The sequence below is a fragment of the Hypanus sabinus genome, chromosome 5 (assembly GCF_030144855.1).
Source record: "Hypanus sabinus isolate sHypSab1 chromosome 5, sHypSab1.hap1, whole genome shotgun sequence".
Taxonomy (NCBI): Eukaryota; Metazoa; Chordata; class Chondrichthyes; order Myliobatiformes; family Dasyatidae; genus Hypanus; species Hypanus sabinus.
In genome coordinates this window covers 154767840-154781591 of record NC_082710.1, presented here as the reverse complement: position 1 = coordinate 154781591, position 13752 = coordinate 154767840, and the positions used below count along the sequence as shown (strand labels likewise).

Below are 13752 nucleotides of genomic sequence, written 5' to 3'. Positions count from 1 at the left end.
TGCCAGAACAGGCCAATTCTGCCCCAGGTTACCCCCCTGTAATATTGGCTGAGATTTATTCTCGGATTACCACCGCTCTGCATTCCACAGATTTTACATTCCTTTATTTGTATTGTCATTCCATCTTTGGCTTCAATTGATAGCTTTTGTTCATGTTATCTCCCTCTATCTGTCTCCATTAACCCTAACCACTTCCCTGGCTATCCTCACAGCTGTCCTGCCTTCACCCTATCAGAGATATTCCCTTTGTCCTATCCCCCTCCAGCTAAAATTCTCCACAAAACCATTTTCTCATCTTCCCATTTCTGATTAAGTGACTTCAACCTGAATCACTAACACTGCTTCTCTCTCCACAGATGCTGACTGACCAGCTGAGTGTTCCTAGCGTTTAAAAAAAAAATTATTTCAGAGTTGCCACAGCTGTGGTGTTTTTTTTTTGCCATCCTGTATGATTCATCCCAAGTGTATAATGACTATTTATATTCTCCTGTGTTCATAGCATGGGACTTGACATTCCTGATTCCATAACCACCTGGGAAATTCAAGCAGTTGGGCTGTTTGATAAAAAAGGTGAAGAACTTTTTTTGTCTGATGTTTTGTACCAATTGATGCATTAAATTACTTTGCATGTGTTTAAGGGAGGAGTCTGTCTACTTCATTTCAACATTGTAGAGCAGTGAAGTAAAGTAAAACCCTGATAACCCAGCATCCAAATTGCTCGAATAACCTGATAGCCCGGGTATTCAGTTTACTGAATGGTCTGAGTGCAAGCAGGGATAGCTAACTTGGGTGGGGTAAATTGTCAGAGCTGAGATTGGGTTCCAGCATAGTAGTGGCCAGGGGCTTGGGTCAGGGACATGGGTCAGGGTCATGGCACATTGGAGAGTCTCTATATCCCCACTTCCTTTAAACTCACAAGGTCACTGTAAAACGTTTTATACTAAAGTGTGCAATATATATTGACACATATTGACAACCCCAATGACATCAATGGATATGGGATTGAGAGGATGAACAGCTTTAAGTTCCTCAGCATCCACATCACCGAGGTCCGTACATACTGGCTGTGTGGTGAAAAAAAGCACAACAGCACCTCTTTCACCTGAGAAGGTTGAAGAAGTTTGGCATGAGTCCCCAAATCCTAAGAACTTTCTACAGGGGCACTTTTGAGATACCCTGGCTGGCTGCAGCACTGCCTGGTACGGAAACTGTACTTCCCTCAATCGCAGGGCTCTGCAGAGAGTGGTGCAGACAGCCCAGTGCATCTGTAGATGTGAACTTCCCACTATTCAGGACATTTACAGAGACAGGTGCATAAAAGGGCCCAAAGGATCATTGGGAAACCAAGTCACCCTGACCACAAACTGTTCCAGCTGCTACAATCTGGGAAACATAGAACATAGAGCAATACAGAAATGGTACCGGATCATAAAAGCCAGGACCAACAGGCTCCGGGACAGCTTCTTCCTCCAGGCCATCAGATTGATTAATTCACACTGATACAATTGTATTTCTATGTTATAATGACTGTCCTGTTGTACATACTATTTATTACAAATTACTATAAATTTCACATTGTACATTTAGATGGAGACATGATGTAAAGATTGTTGCTCCTGATGAATGTGAAGGATGTGCGAAATAAAGTTAATTCAATAAAGTGAAATAAAACTACAGGGCTGTTAATGGGCAGAAAATTCAATAATCATTAAAATAGACCAATCCATGACCACAAATGTACCAAAGTGCAGATTGAAGGACTTTTACGAAAATGGAATTGTTGTAGACTCTCAAAATACAGAAACATGCCTTTTGGCCCATCTAATCCATGCCAGCAATCAGCTACTCTCTTATGCCATTTTTGCTTTCTCCCGACACTCCTATCAACTTCCCGCAGATTCCACCACTCCTCGATACACCAGAAGCAATTTACAGCAGCCAATTAACTCACTGGCCCAGGCCTTTGAGATACGAGAGGAACCAGGAGCTGTCGGGGGTGGGAATCTCACATGATCAAACTCGGGATATTTGGAGGCCAGTTTCAAACTTGCGTCCCTGGAGCTGTGAGGGTTCAAATCCACCACCACACCTCAGTGACTTCCAATATAGAAATACTTAATGACCTCATCAAATTTATCTCTGAATGCTGGTGTCTACTTATGCAGGAACTAATCAAACACCACTGGAATATTTTATTATTGTCTAGCATTTAATAACTTTTTCATCATGTGCATATTTTTTGATATGCTTTTGTAAGCCGGTGTTTATTTTTCACATGAAAGGTTTTTGTGTGGCGGAACCGAAGCCATTGAAAGTTTTCAAAAAGGTGTTTGTCTCTCTACGGTTGCCTTATTCTGTGAAAAGAAATGAACAGCTGGAAGTGCGAGTGGTATTGTACAATTATCACAGCGAAAAACTTGAGGTACGTCGAAAGCCTTCAGCCCTTCATCATTAGCATAGATATTGCCCGTATCAGATTGATTGCAGAGCACGGCAAGTGCAAATGCGGCTGGTTGATTGCATACTGAATTGATTGGGTCTCCTATGTGCGGTGGGGTGGGGGGGAGGGAGAATCATTTTCATATCGGCAGGCCTGTTTTCTCGCTCCCACGCTGCAAGTTACCTAGTGGCTAGTGTCACTAACATGATTTAGTAAAATGCTTGAATCCTGCTACTCCGTTGTTGATCTTGCTCTAGCCATTAGTAACAGGTATGATGATCAGGTGGTTGGTGAATGGGCAGAACAAAGTCACCTGTCTTGCTCAGAAACAAAATGGAGCTTTGAGGTCTGCACAGGGTACATTCACTGTCATAACTGACTCTACAGCAAGTGGAGTGAATCCGTAACCAATTTGAAGTAACTAAAGTAATTTAGAATGGCACAGAAAGGCAGATTCCACTCCTCAACTGTGCATTAGGACAATCTACAAACCTGCAGTTCATTGGGATATGGGAGGAAGCAGGAGCACATTGGGGAAACCAAGCAGTCACAGGGAGAACTTGCAAACTTCATTTTATACAGTGACCCAGATTCATTCCTGATCTTTCAGGACATGGTGATGAGAGTTAATGGGGGGGGGGGGATCTGTTGATGGATATAATGTATTCACATTTCCCAAGTGCATTTGAAAAAGTGCTACATAAAAGTCTGGTGCACTAATTACTAGCCCGAGGTACTTGAGAACTATGTTACAATGGAAAGAAAATGATTACCACTTAGAAAACAGATTGCAATGATGCTGTTCATGCTGTAGGGTGTTACAGTGGAGATCCATACTTGGCTTAGAATTGACTACTGTTCACATTAATGATGTGTGAGGTTTTCAAGTTGCCAATGATACAAAATAGGTAGTTATGTTAATTAATGATGTCACAGGTGTTGTTCCAGCATTAATCCATGTTGAAACTAACACCAACTAATGTGTCCCTCTCTTACACCATTGTCTTTTTGTTGAAGTCTAAAACCATCCTGGGGACTTTGGAGCTGATCAACTGAGCCATTTTCACTTCAACGCCACCTCTCTCCCACCTACCCAACATCACAGAGCTCACCTTTATCCATCTGGTCCAAGCCATACATTACATACTTGCAACGGCACTTTAAGAGGCCGCTCTGCCCACAAGGGTTATACTGGTTTCCAGTTGAGCAATCCCATCAGCCCCTCCACTCTCATTTCTCTGTAACCTGTCCACTCTCACATGCACATCGCTCTGCCATCCCAGTTTACCTGCCACAAGCAGTGAAAGAGAAACCAACCATGTGTCTGTGACATAAGAGGAAACCAGGAGAACCTGCAAACTCCACACAGACAGTACCTGAGATCAGAACAAGGCAAGGTCACTGGAGCTCTGAGGGAACAGTCTTCCCCACTACACACCATCTTATTGTGCTTAAGATAGTGTCTGCAGCCCTGGCATCCGAGGAGTTCCTAGAATGAGCCTTGGATGATGTGAGGCTGCTGAGATATAAATCTGCGTTCATCCTGCTTGGATCTGCTGTTACTTCTCTGTTTGAAATTCCTGAGAAGTTGCTGGTTTCTTGTTCCTGTATGGCAGAACTGTAGCACTCTGCTGAACTAACTGTCCCCATTTGCTTCCAGCTGAAGGTGTACATGAAACAAGACAATTCTCTCTGCAGTCCTGCGACGGGCGACAACAAGGCAAGATCGGTGACCGTTGAAGCGAACTCCGCCTATCCTGTTTATTTCTCCATTGTCCCCTTGGAGATTGGCAACATTCCAATCACTGTCATTGCCTACAACACCGAATGGTCCATAAATGATGCTGTCACAAAGTACCTCAAAGTGCTGGTGAGTACACAACCTCTGATGTACAATTTGCTATGTGCCTCTGATGCTACTGCAAGATTTCATTGCATGCGTGCATGCATCTACTTTTATGTGTGACAATAAGAATGACTTTGACTTTCTGTCTGTTGCTAGTTTATCAAAATGGATCCTGAATGGTTTCTGTCCATAATCCATTTCCTGGATCTATTTACTTAGCAATACAGAGCAGAACAGTCTCTTCTGATCCTTTGAGCCCCTGACAAACCCGATTAACCCTAGCCTAATCATGGGACAAATTACAATGACAATTTAACCTTCCTCTTTTGGACGGCTTTGGACTGTGTGAGGAAACCAGTAGATCCATGCACACCATGGTGAGGATGTACAGACTCCTTACCGTCGGTACCGGAATTGAACTCTAAACTCTGGAATGTGCCATGCTGTGATAGCATCATGCTAACCTCTACATTTTACTTGTTTAACAGCATTCAAATGACTTTATGTTGAATTTTAAAATTAGCATACGACCATAAGACATATGACAGAACAAGGTCATTCAGCCCATCAAGTCTGTTCCTCATTTTCTGAGGCCCTCCTTTGGTCAGGTTTGACCATGGATATTGTGTCCTAGCTGTCTACATGATAATCAAGCCAAGGAAGAACAATATGGAGAGCAAGCTGTTGGCCATGCTGCAGCCCACCCCCTCCATGCACCTGATGAATCCAAGGGAACCCCAAACTCCGATACAGTTTGGCACCAGTGGCCTCACAGGAGTTACCAGTCATCATTGAACTCAACATAGAACTGCCTTGGGGACTCCAACTCTGGATTTTTTCCTTCGGGTTTCCTCCTGAAGCGTCCCCCATGAGTGGGTGTCGTCATAAGGCACTGGAGGTTTCAGAGTAGCGATTTCCTTTTCCCGGATGAGCTGCCACCCACAGCTGGCAAGCTCCCTCTGCCCAAAAAGACAGGCTTTAAGGTGCCAGTAACCCAGCTTTGCCCTTCCTTTTGTCAGCTGAAACAATTAAGCCCCACATGAAGCCCAGCAGCTGGACTTGGGGTAGTCAGAGGCTGTTCAAGTTTCATGCCTCTGGGAGCATTTAATAGGTCGCAGGAGCTTATCCCCAATATCTCCCCCGGCAATGACAACTGCCATTCCATCATGGCTGGTTCATCATCCCTCTCAACCCCACTCTTCTGTCTTCTGCCCAGTACCTTCGACATCCTTTCTACTCATAAACTTATCAAGCTCCATGTTAAATATAGCCAATGAGCTGGCCTCCACAGCCACCCATCACAATTAATTCCACAGTTCCTCCACTTTCTAGCTAAAGGAATTCCTCTTCATCTCTGTTCTAAGGAGACAACCTTGTATTCTGAGGCTGTGCCCTCTGGTCCCAGACTCCCCTACCGTAGGAACTAACCTCCTCTCATCCACTCTATAGTTTCACTGAAATATTCCTTTATTATTCTAAATTCTAGTAAGTACATGCCCGGAGCCATCTTATGTTCCTCATGCATTAACCGGTTCCTTCCTCAGATTATTTTTGTGAACCTCCTCTGGACCCTCTCCATCGGAATCATCAGAACCAGAACCATCCCACCAGCCTTCGTGTCCAGCACATAATTCCCTAAAGCTTCCGTCACCTCCAACTGGATCCAACCACTGAACGCATCTTTCCCTCCACCCCCCCTCCCCCACCCACTTGCTGCTTTCAACAGGGATCGCTCCCTATGCGACTCCTTTGGACTCTCCTGTCCATTCATCCTCCCCACTGATCTCCCTCCTGGCACTTATCTTTGCAAGTGGAACAAGTGCTGAACCTGCCCCTACACCTCCTCCCTCACTACCATTCAGGGTCCCAAACAGTCCTTCCAGGAGAGGAGACTCTTCAGCTGTGAGTCTGTTGGGGTCATTTACTGTGTTCGGTACTCCCAGTGTGGCCTCCTGTATATCAGTGAGACCCGAAGTAATTGGGAGACCACTTCACCGAGCCTCTATGCTCCATTTGACAGAACAATTGGGATCTCCCAGAGGCCATCGATTTTAATTTCACTTCCCATTCCCATTCCGATATGTCCATCCATGGCCTCTCCACTGTCAGGATAAAGCCACACTTAGGTTGGAGGAACAACACCTTATGTTTTGTTTGGGTAGCTTCCAATCTGGTGGCATGAACATTGATTTCTCAAGCTTCCTGTAATGCCCCCGCTTCACCATTTCCCATCCCTTTTCCTCTCTCATGTTATTTCCTTGCGTACCCATCACCTCCCTCTGGTGCTTCTCCCAACCCCCTTTTTCTTTCTTCCATGGCCTTCTGTCTCTTTCAACAATCAACTTTGTAGCTCTTTGCTTCATTCCTCCCCCTCCAAGTTTCACCTATCACCTGGTGTTTCTCCCTCCCCTCTCCCCACCTTTCAAATCTACTCTAGTCCTGCTGATGGGTTTCAGCCCAAAATGCTGATGGTTATTTTTCCATAGATGCTGCCTGGCCAGCTGAGCTCCCCCAGCATTTTGTGCATGTTCCATCAGAATCATGTTTAATTGTCACTGGCATATGTTGTGAAATTTCTAGTTTTGTAGTGCAGTGAGAGATATAAAACTAATATTAGTGACAAAATACATAAATGGTGCAAATGAGCATCAATCTCATTAATTCCTAAAAAAGAAAAAAGATTTATCTGAATGCGCTTCCTATAGACCAATCTCTTTACTGAATATGGATTTTAATATTCTTTCTAAGATTTTGGCTAATAGACTTGAGAGTGTTTTACCTAGTGTTATTTCCAATGATCAAACTGGATTTATTAAAAATAGGTATTCACATTTTAACATTCGAAGATTATTAAACATTATTCACTCCTCTCCATCTAAAGAATCTGAATGTGTTGTTTCTCTTGATGTGGAGAAAGCTTTTGATAGGGTGGAATGGTCTTACTTATTTGAGGTTTTGGAAAGATTTAATTTTGGTCCGGGATTTATTTCCTGGATCAAATTGATCTATCAAGTTCCTATGGCTGTGGTTATAACTAATAATCAAAAATCTCCTTACTTTAGATTATACAGAGGTACTCGACAGGGATGTCTTTTAGCCCTTTATTATTTAACTTGGCTTTAGAATCCCTTGCTATTGCTCTTAGGGATTCTAATACTGTTCAGGGTATTAAGAGAGGGCACAAAGTACACAAGGTTTTGTTGTATGCAGATGACCTGTTAGTTTATATTTCAGATCCTAGGAAATCTATTCCCACTATGCTATCTATATTTTCTGAATTCAGCAGTTTTTCTGGATATAAATTTAATTTCCATAAAAGTGAGTTATTTCCTTTAATAATTATTTGGATTAATATCATCAAGTATCTTTTAGTATTGTGAAAAGTTACTTTACTTATCTTGGTATTGAAATTACTAAAAATTTTAATGACCTGTATAAGTATAATTTTCTGCCATTAATTGATTACACCCAACAAACGCTTTCTAAGTGGTTGCCTATGATGTTATCATTAATAGGTCGAATTAATGCTATTGAAATGATAGTTCTACTGAAATTCTTATATACATTTCAGGCAGTTCCTACCTTTGTCCCTAAAACAGTTTTTTTAATATAGAATAGACTCTATTGTCTTATTTTATATTTGGAATAATAAAAATCCTAGAGAGAGTAAACCTTTATTGCAGAAATTCAAAAAGGATGGTGGCATGGCTTTGCCAAATTTTAGAATGTATTATTGGGCAATTAATATTCAATATATTACTTTTTGGACTAACTATTCAGACATACATGAATGTCCTTCATGGTTGGATTTGGAGGAAAACTTGGCAAAGGGATTCTCTTTGGCCTCTTTACTGAGAGCACTTCTTCCCTTTTTGTTTTCTACACTTAGTAGACAAGATTTTAATCCTATTATTAAATATACTTTGTTTGGTTTCAGTTTCGTACATTCTTTGAGTTAAATAATTTTGTTCTTTCTAGTAATATCTATTTTAATTATTTTTTAAAACATCAATTTTGGATAAGGCCTTTTAAATTAGGAAAAACAAAAAAAAACTTTTTCAGATTTGTTTTTAGGGGATTGTTTAATGTCTTTTTCTCAGTTAGTGGATAAATATGATTTATCTACTGTACACTTTTTTAGATATTTACAAATTAGGAATTTTTTATGTGGCTTGCTGCCAAATTATCCTTCTGCTTATCCACCTAATATGACAGATGCTCTCTTTCAACTTAAACCACTTCAAAAAAAGGCTAATAGCTATAATTGATAAACAGCTATTGAATTTATGAATGATATCTAATAATAAAATTAAACGTGCTTGAGAATTGGAATTTCAAGAGTCATTTTCAGAGAATCAATGTTTTTTATTTTGTGGAGTGTCAGAGACTGGGGGAGATTTTTTTATAGAAATGTATAAATGTATATGAGGTAGAAGAAGGGCAGGTAATCAGAGTTATATTGCTGGGGTGGAAATGTTAGTTACTAGAGGACTTAATGTTAATGTGATGAGTAAAAAAGTTTAAAGATTTGTAACGGAAGTCCTTTACACACAAGGGGTAGGTACCTGGGAACTGTTGTCAGGATAAGTGGTGGAAGAAGATCTGATACTAACATTGAAGAGGTACTTAGATGGGCACATGAACAGGCAGGGAATGGAAGGTTATGGACTTTAAGCAGAAAGATGGGATTAGTTCATGGTCAGCACAAACATCCTGGTCTCAATGGCTTGTTTCTGTGCTCTACTGTTATATGTTCTGTTGAGGACGTTACCCGGCAAAGAACAACCTTAAGCAGTACTGCCGCTGATCATAATAACAGGTAGTGTTGGTAAGTTTGTTTATTCATGTGGTTCCTCAATTCCTCATCTAGGGAGAAGGTGTCTTGAAGACTGAAGAGAAAAGCATCTTTGTTAATCCAAAAGGTGAGATTAGATGTATTTGGAATCCTCTCTTCTATCATGCATGTGCAAAATGGATCTTCCTAGCTGATGAAGAACTCAGAGAAACTTAACATTTTCTTGTCTTTTGAGAACCTGTGAGGCAGAAGCTGTGGCTTCAGATCTTGTACAGAGGAAGCTCTAAACCCATTAAAACAAGGCATTGTCTCTGAACTAGGGCAGAGGGTAGTATGGGGTCAAAGAGCATAGACAGAGGTCTTTTGGCCAACTATGTCTGTGCATGGTATCAGTGACCCATCTGCATCCATCTCCTGTACTAGTACTTGGTGTTCCTGGGCATTACCTTGACAAGAATAGGATGATTTTCAGCCATTTGTCCTGGAAAATATTTCCTTCTCAACATCACAGATTCTAACTTTTTGCCATACATGATTCATGCTTAATTGTCCCTGAACAATTAAGGAGGTTCTTAATAATGAACTGCACCAGTGGGTCTGTAGTTACAGCTGCCCTGGATGTGGACTTCCTTCCTTGAATGGGCTGCCTGGCAGTCAGATTATTGCTGAAGTTATTCTTTCTCCTGCAATTTGCAGAGCTTCATTGAGTTAGTAGAATCTAATTTCCTCCTCTGACACTGTGGTCAGATTTGAACTCATATCACCAAATTCAAGACTTAGGCTACTGGTCCAGGAGCCCACCCACTACACTATAGCACAGTACGTCCAGCCACATCACAGAACATTGTATGGAGCTTACAGAATGCAAAGTAGAAGCTAAAATTCCTAGATTCCCAAGGGACTTTGAGATTTTGTAGAAGGTGCTAACATTCTTACAAGGTTTATACTTTCAACTCTCTATTTTTTTTATCAGCAAGGAGTACCTATGAGATTTTTGAAGAGGAACCGAGCAACATGATCCCAAACACTGACTCCTACCTTTATATTCGAGCCAGTGGTAAGTACAGCTACTGACAGAGGAGGAAAGGTGAGGACAGTAACCATGTGTGCCGTTCACCTCCCACAATCAACAAACTCTGTCCATCGATCCGGCCACCCCCACCGTCAATAAGATCATTGTGAGCCCAGCAGTCATAGGAGTCTGCTGTCCCACCTCACTCTGGTAACCATTCACTGCTGCGTTGTTGCTGCAGTAAACCTCTGACAAGCTGAGGACAATGTTCCCTCAAGGCTGTGCATCTTTTGCTTCTGGTGCACAAAGGAATTTAAACTGCCCGCAAAAGGTTGTCACCCACAGCCTTGTTGGCATGTTAGGTATATTTCATGATCATACACAATCACATTTCCTTTCCTGGTTTTTGATGTGTACTGTGTTGCCAACGTCAAGTTTGCAATGATTTGTCTGCAGATTTTAGAACTGGCTTAATTATTTTGATTTTAAGTCAGAAGTTATTGATTCATTGTGTCAAATTCCAAAGAAGGAAATGGAGAACAACAGGAAAGAGCGTGAAGCACAAAAGAACACCTCATTCATTTAAAGTGTTTAATGACCATTTCAAACAACTTTAATAACCTGTGATAATATTGATATTATTGCAAGCTATTGTATAGAAGATGAGAAATAAGACTCATTGATGGGTATTATTTTATTTCTTTTAAACAATGAACAACAAACTGGATTTGGTAGTTTATTATCCTTTGAACAGCTTCAGGTTTACTTCCACTTCAAAATCCAGTGCGCTCATGTTGTTGTCACCGAGCAAAAAATTACGCAGCACAAGATTTTTGCGCATTCTGGTCATTACACATTAGAGGGAACATTGCCGACAAGTGACAATTCGAATCGATTTCCTTTGGCATCTGCCTTACCAGGGAATATTCCCGTTCAATGTAATAAGGATCCCATTTTCCTCTCTCTTTACACAGACCGAGAACCTATTTCCCACACTCCCTTTTAATTCACCGGGCCCTGATTCTCACACACTGTATAAATGAACTCAAGCCATTGATCCTACACTCTGTTTAAATGCCGTTCTGCTATTCAAACACACCAGGATCCCTGATTGCACATTGGAGTCACCATTATTACAGTACTTATAAACTCAAACAATTCTCTGTTCCCCATGTTCCGGTATTCCTTTTATACTCACTGGGCACCTCATTCTCCCACTCCCTATAAACCCTCTGGGATCTGGGTTCCTGTCTTCAGTCTAAATGCATTGGAGGCCCTGTTCTTGTGGTCCTTTTGAACTCACCGGGTACATTGGAAAATTTACCACAATATAGTGTAAGTTCTGCAAAGGTGAATGAGAAGTGGGTTAGTCTATTTATAGCTAACAGCATCCAATAGACCTGAAAATATCCCTGTTCATTGTCAAAATTACTGGGGGTGTCTTTTATTGCTGGCTTAAACATATTGATGCCCTGCTTCTGCTGCCCTTGAAGGAAGAGAGTTCAAAAGACTATCTGAGTTAAAATTTCAACTCTTTTCTGTATCAAATGGGGGATGCCTTATTTTAAAATAGCAACACTTGTCCCCCCCCCCCACCCCCTAAAGTATAGAGTGATCCTTTCCATATTTCCATTTTAACTGCTGGTATACAATTTCTATGATTCTGAAACCATTACCATAGGGTCTTTTAGGAGACCCGTGGATGGGTACATGGAGCTTATGCTATGAGTAAGCCTAGGTAGTTCTGAGGTAGGGACATGAAGGGCCTGTATTGTGCTGTAGGATTTTTATGTTTCTAATATCAAAATATTAAGAGCTGGAAATACCTGGTGCTCAGACCTGGCACAATCTATTTCAACATCCCCCATGTTCATTGGTTGAGCAATTAATTGTGTTTTCCCGTCATTAGGATGGTGTTATTTTCACATACGGGTGAGGTAGAGATACAATGAAGAACTTGCTTGCTGCAACATCACTGGCACGTCGGTACGGACAATGCACAGAACATGCACTCAGTGGCCACAATTAGGTAGCTCCTATGCCGAATAAAGTGTCCACTGAGTGTGTGTTCGTGGTTTTCGTGCTGCTGTAGCAATCTGATCCAGGGTTCAACATGTTGTTCATTCAGCGATGCTCTCATGCACACCACTGTTGTAACGCACGGCTTTCTGAGTTACTGCGGCATTCCTGTCAGCTTGAACCAGTCTGGCCAATCTTTTCTGCTCTGTCTCAGAAAGAAGGCATTTTTGCCCACAGAACCACCACTTACTGTATGTGTTTTGTTTTTTGCACTATTCTCTTGTAAACTCTAAAGACTGCTTTGCGTGGTGATGTAGACACCACAGTAACCATGCTGACTGTTACACTATTACAACTCAGGGCATTCTGCAGTTTCGGGTTCAACCTCAGCATCCTCTGTAAAGAATCTGTCCATCCTCCCCATGGAATGCTTGGGTTGTCCCCATGTGCTCCTATAGCCCAATGATGTACAGGTTAGGTTAATTGATCATTGTAAATTGTCCCATTTTAGGTTAGGGTTAATTCTGTTTGTCAGCAATTCCTGCTGCAGAGTGCTTGGAGGGCCAGAGGGGACTTCTCTGCACTGTTGCACAAGCTAGCTAAATAAATGAAATAACAGGAGATCAGCCAATACTGAGATATTTAAACCACCCAGTCTGGCACCAACAATCGCTCCACCATCAAAGTTGCTTAGATCACATCCATTCTGATATTTGGTCTGAACAACAACTGAACTTCTTGAACATATCTGCATGGTCCTATGCATTGAGTTACTGCTGCATGATTGATGGTTCAGGTATTTGCATTAATGAGCAGGCGTACAGAATTACCTAATAAAGTGGCCACTGAGTGTACATTTCAGATAAGTTATACAAGACAGTGAGGAGAAAAGATGGTGCAAGTTAACACTTCAGTGTAAGTTGAAAAGATTTATTGGTCTGGGGACTCTAAACAGGAATACAAGGCTTTACAGAGTAGTGGACTCAGTCATTTCCATGACTGGTACAGCTCCCCTCAGCATCATGGAGGACCACAAGAGGTGATATCTTAAGAAGGCAAGATCTTCAACATAGACCTCCACCATCTTATTGCTCCCATCAGACAGGAGGTACCAGAGCCTTCAGACCCATCCCTCAAGGTTCAACAACGCAGTCCTCAGGTTCTTGAACAGTTCAAAGTAAATTTATTATCAATATACATATGTAACGTTCTCCTTCGGGTGTAACGAAACGCCGAATTTAACGTCCGGATAAACCACAGCCAATGCAAACCAGATCGCAGTAAGATTAACCATTTACTGTTCACTCTTCACATTAACATATGGTGAAAACTGTTGACAAAACAATACAAGATTGATACAGCACTTGTTCCTCCCTCAATACCACACTTCAAGTGTAAATACTTGCAAAGGTGACCACAACTGCACTACACCAAGGTGCAGTATACAGGGAGAGTCTACCTGCTCCATTGACTACTTTAAACACACCTCCATGCAAACTATCCGCCACTCTCTAACTAACGAAAGCATAAACACTATCTACCGTCGTCACCTCCAACAGGATCAGCATCAACATCCTAGTTCAATACATCGATTATCCACTAACTTACAGCGTTGCTCTCACTGTGATTTCTCATGCCTG

General features: G+C 41.6%; 1 protein-coding gene across 1 annotated transcript in view; it reads left to right on the top strand.

Annotated features, from left to right (window-relative positions):
- LOC132394482 (complement C4-B-like) overlaps positions 1–13752 on the top strand; it is a 101469-nt gene that overhangs the window by 45957 nt on the left and 41760 nt on the right. The window contains exons 17-21 of the mRNA XM_059970690.1: positions 500–570; positions 2283–2422; positions 4101–4310; positions 9157–9208; positions 10055–10138. Of these exons, the coding sequence (XP_059826673.1) occupies positions 500–570; positions 2283–2422; positions 4101–4310; positions 9157–9208; positions 10055–10138 (557 nt within the window). The remainder of the gene's footprint in view (positions 1–499; positions 571–2282; positions 2423–4100; positions 4311–9156; positions 9209–10054; positions 10139–13752) is intronic.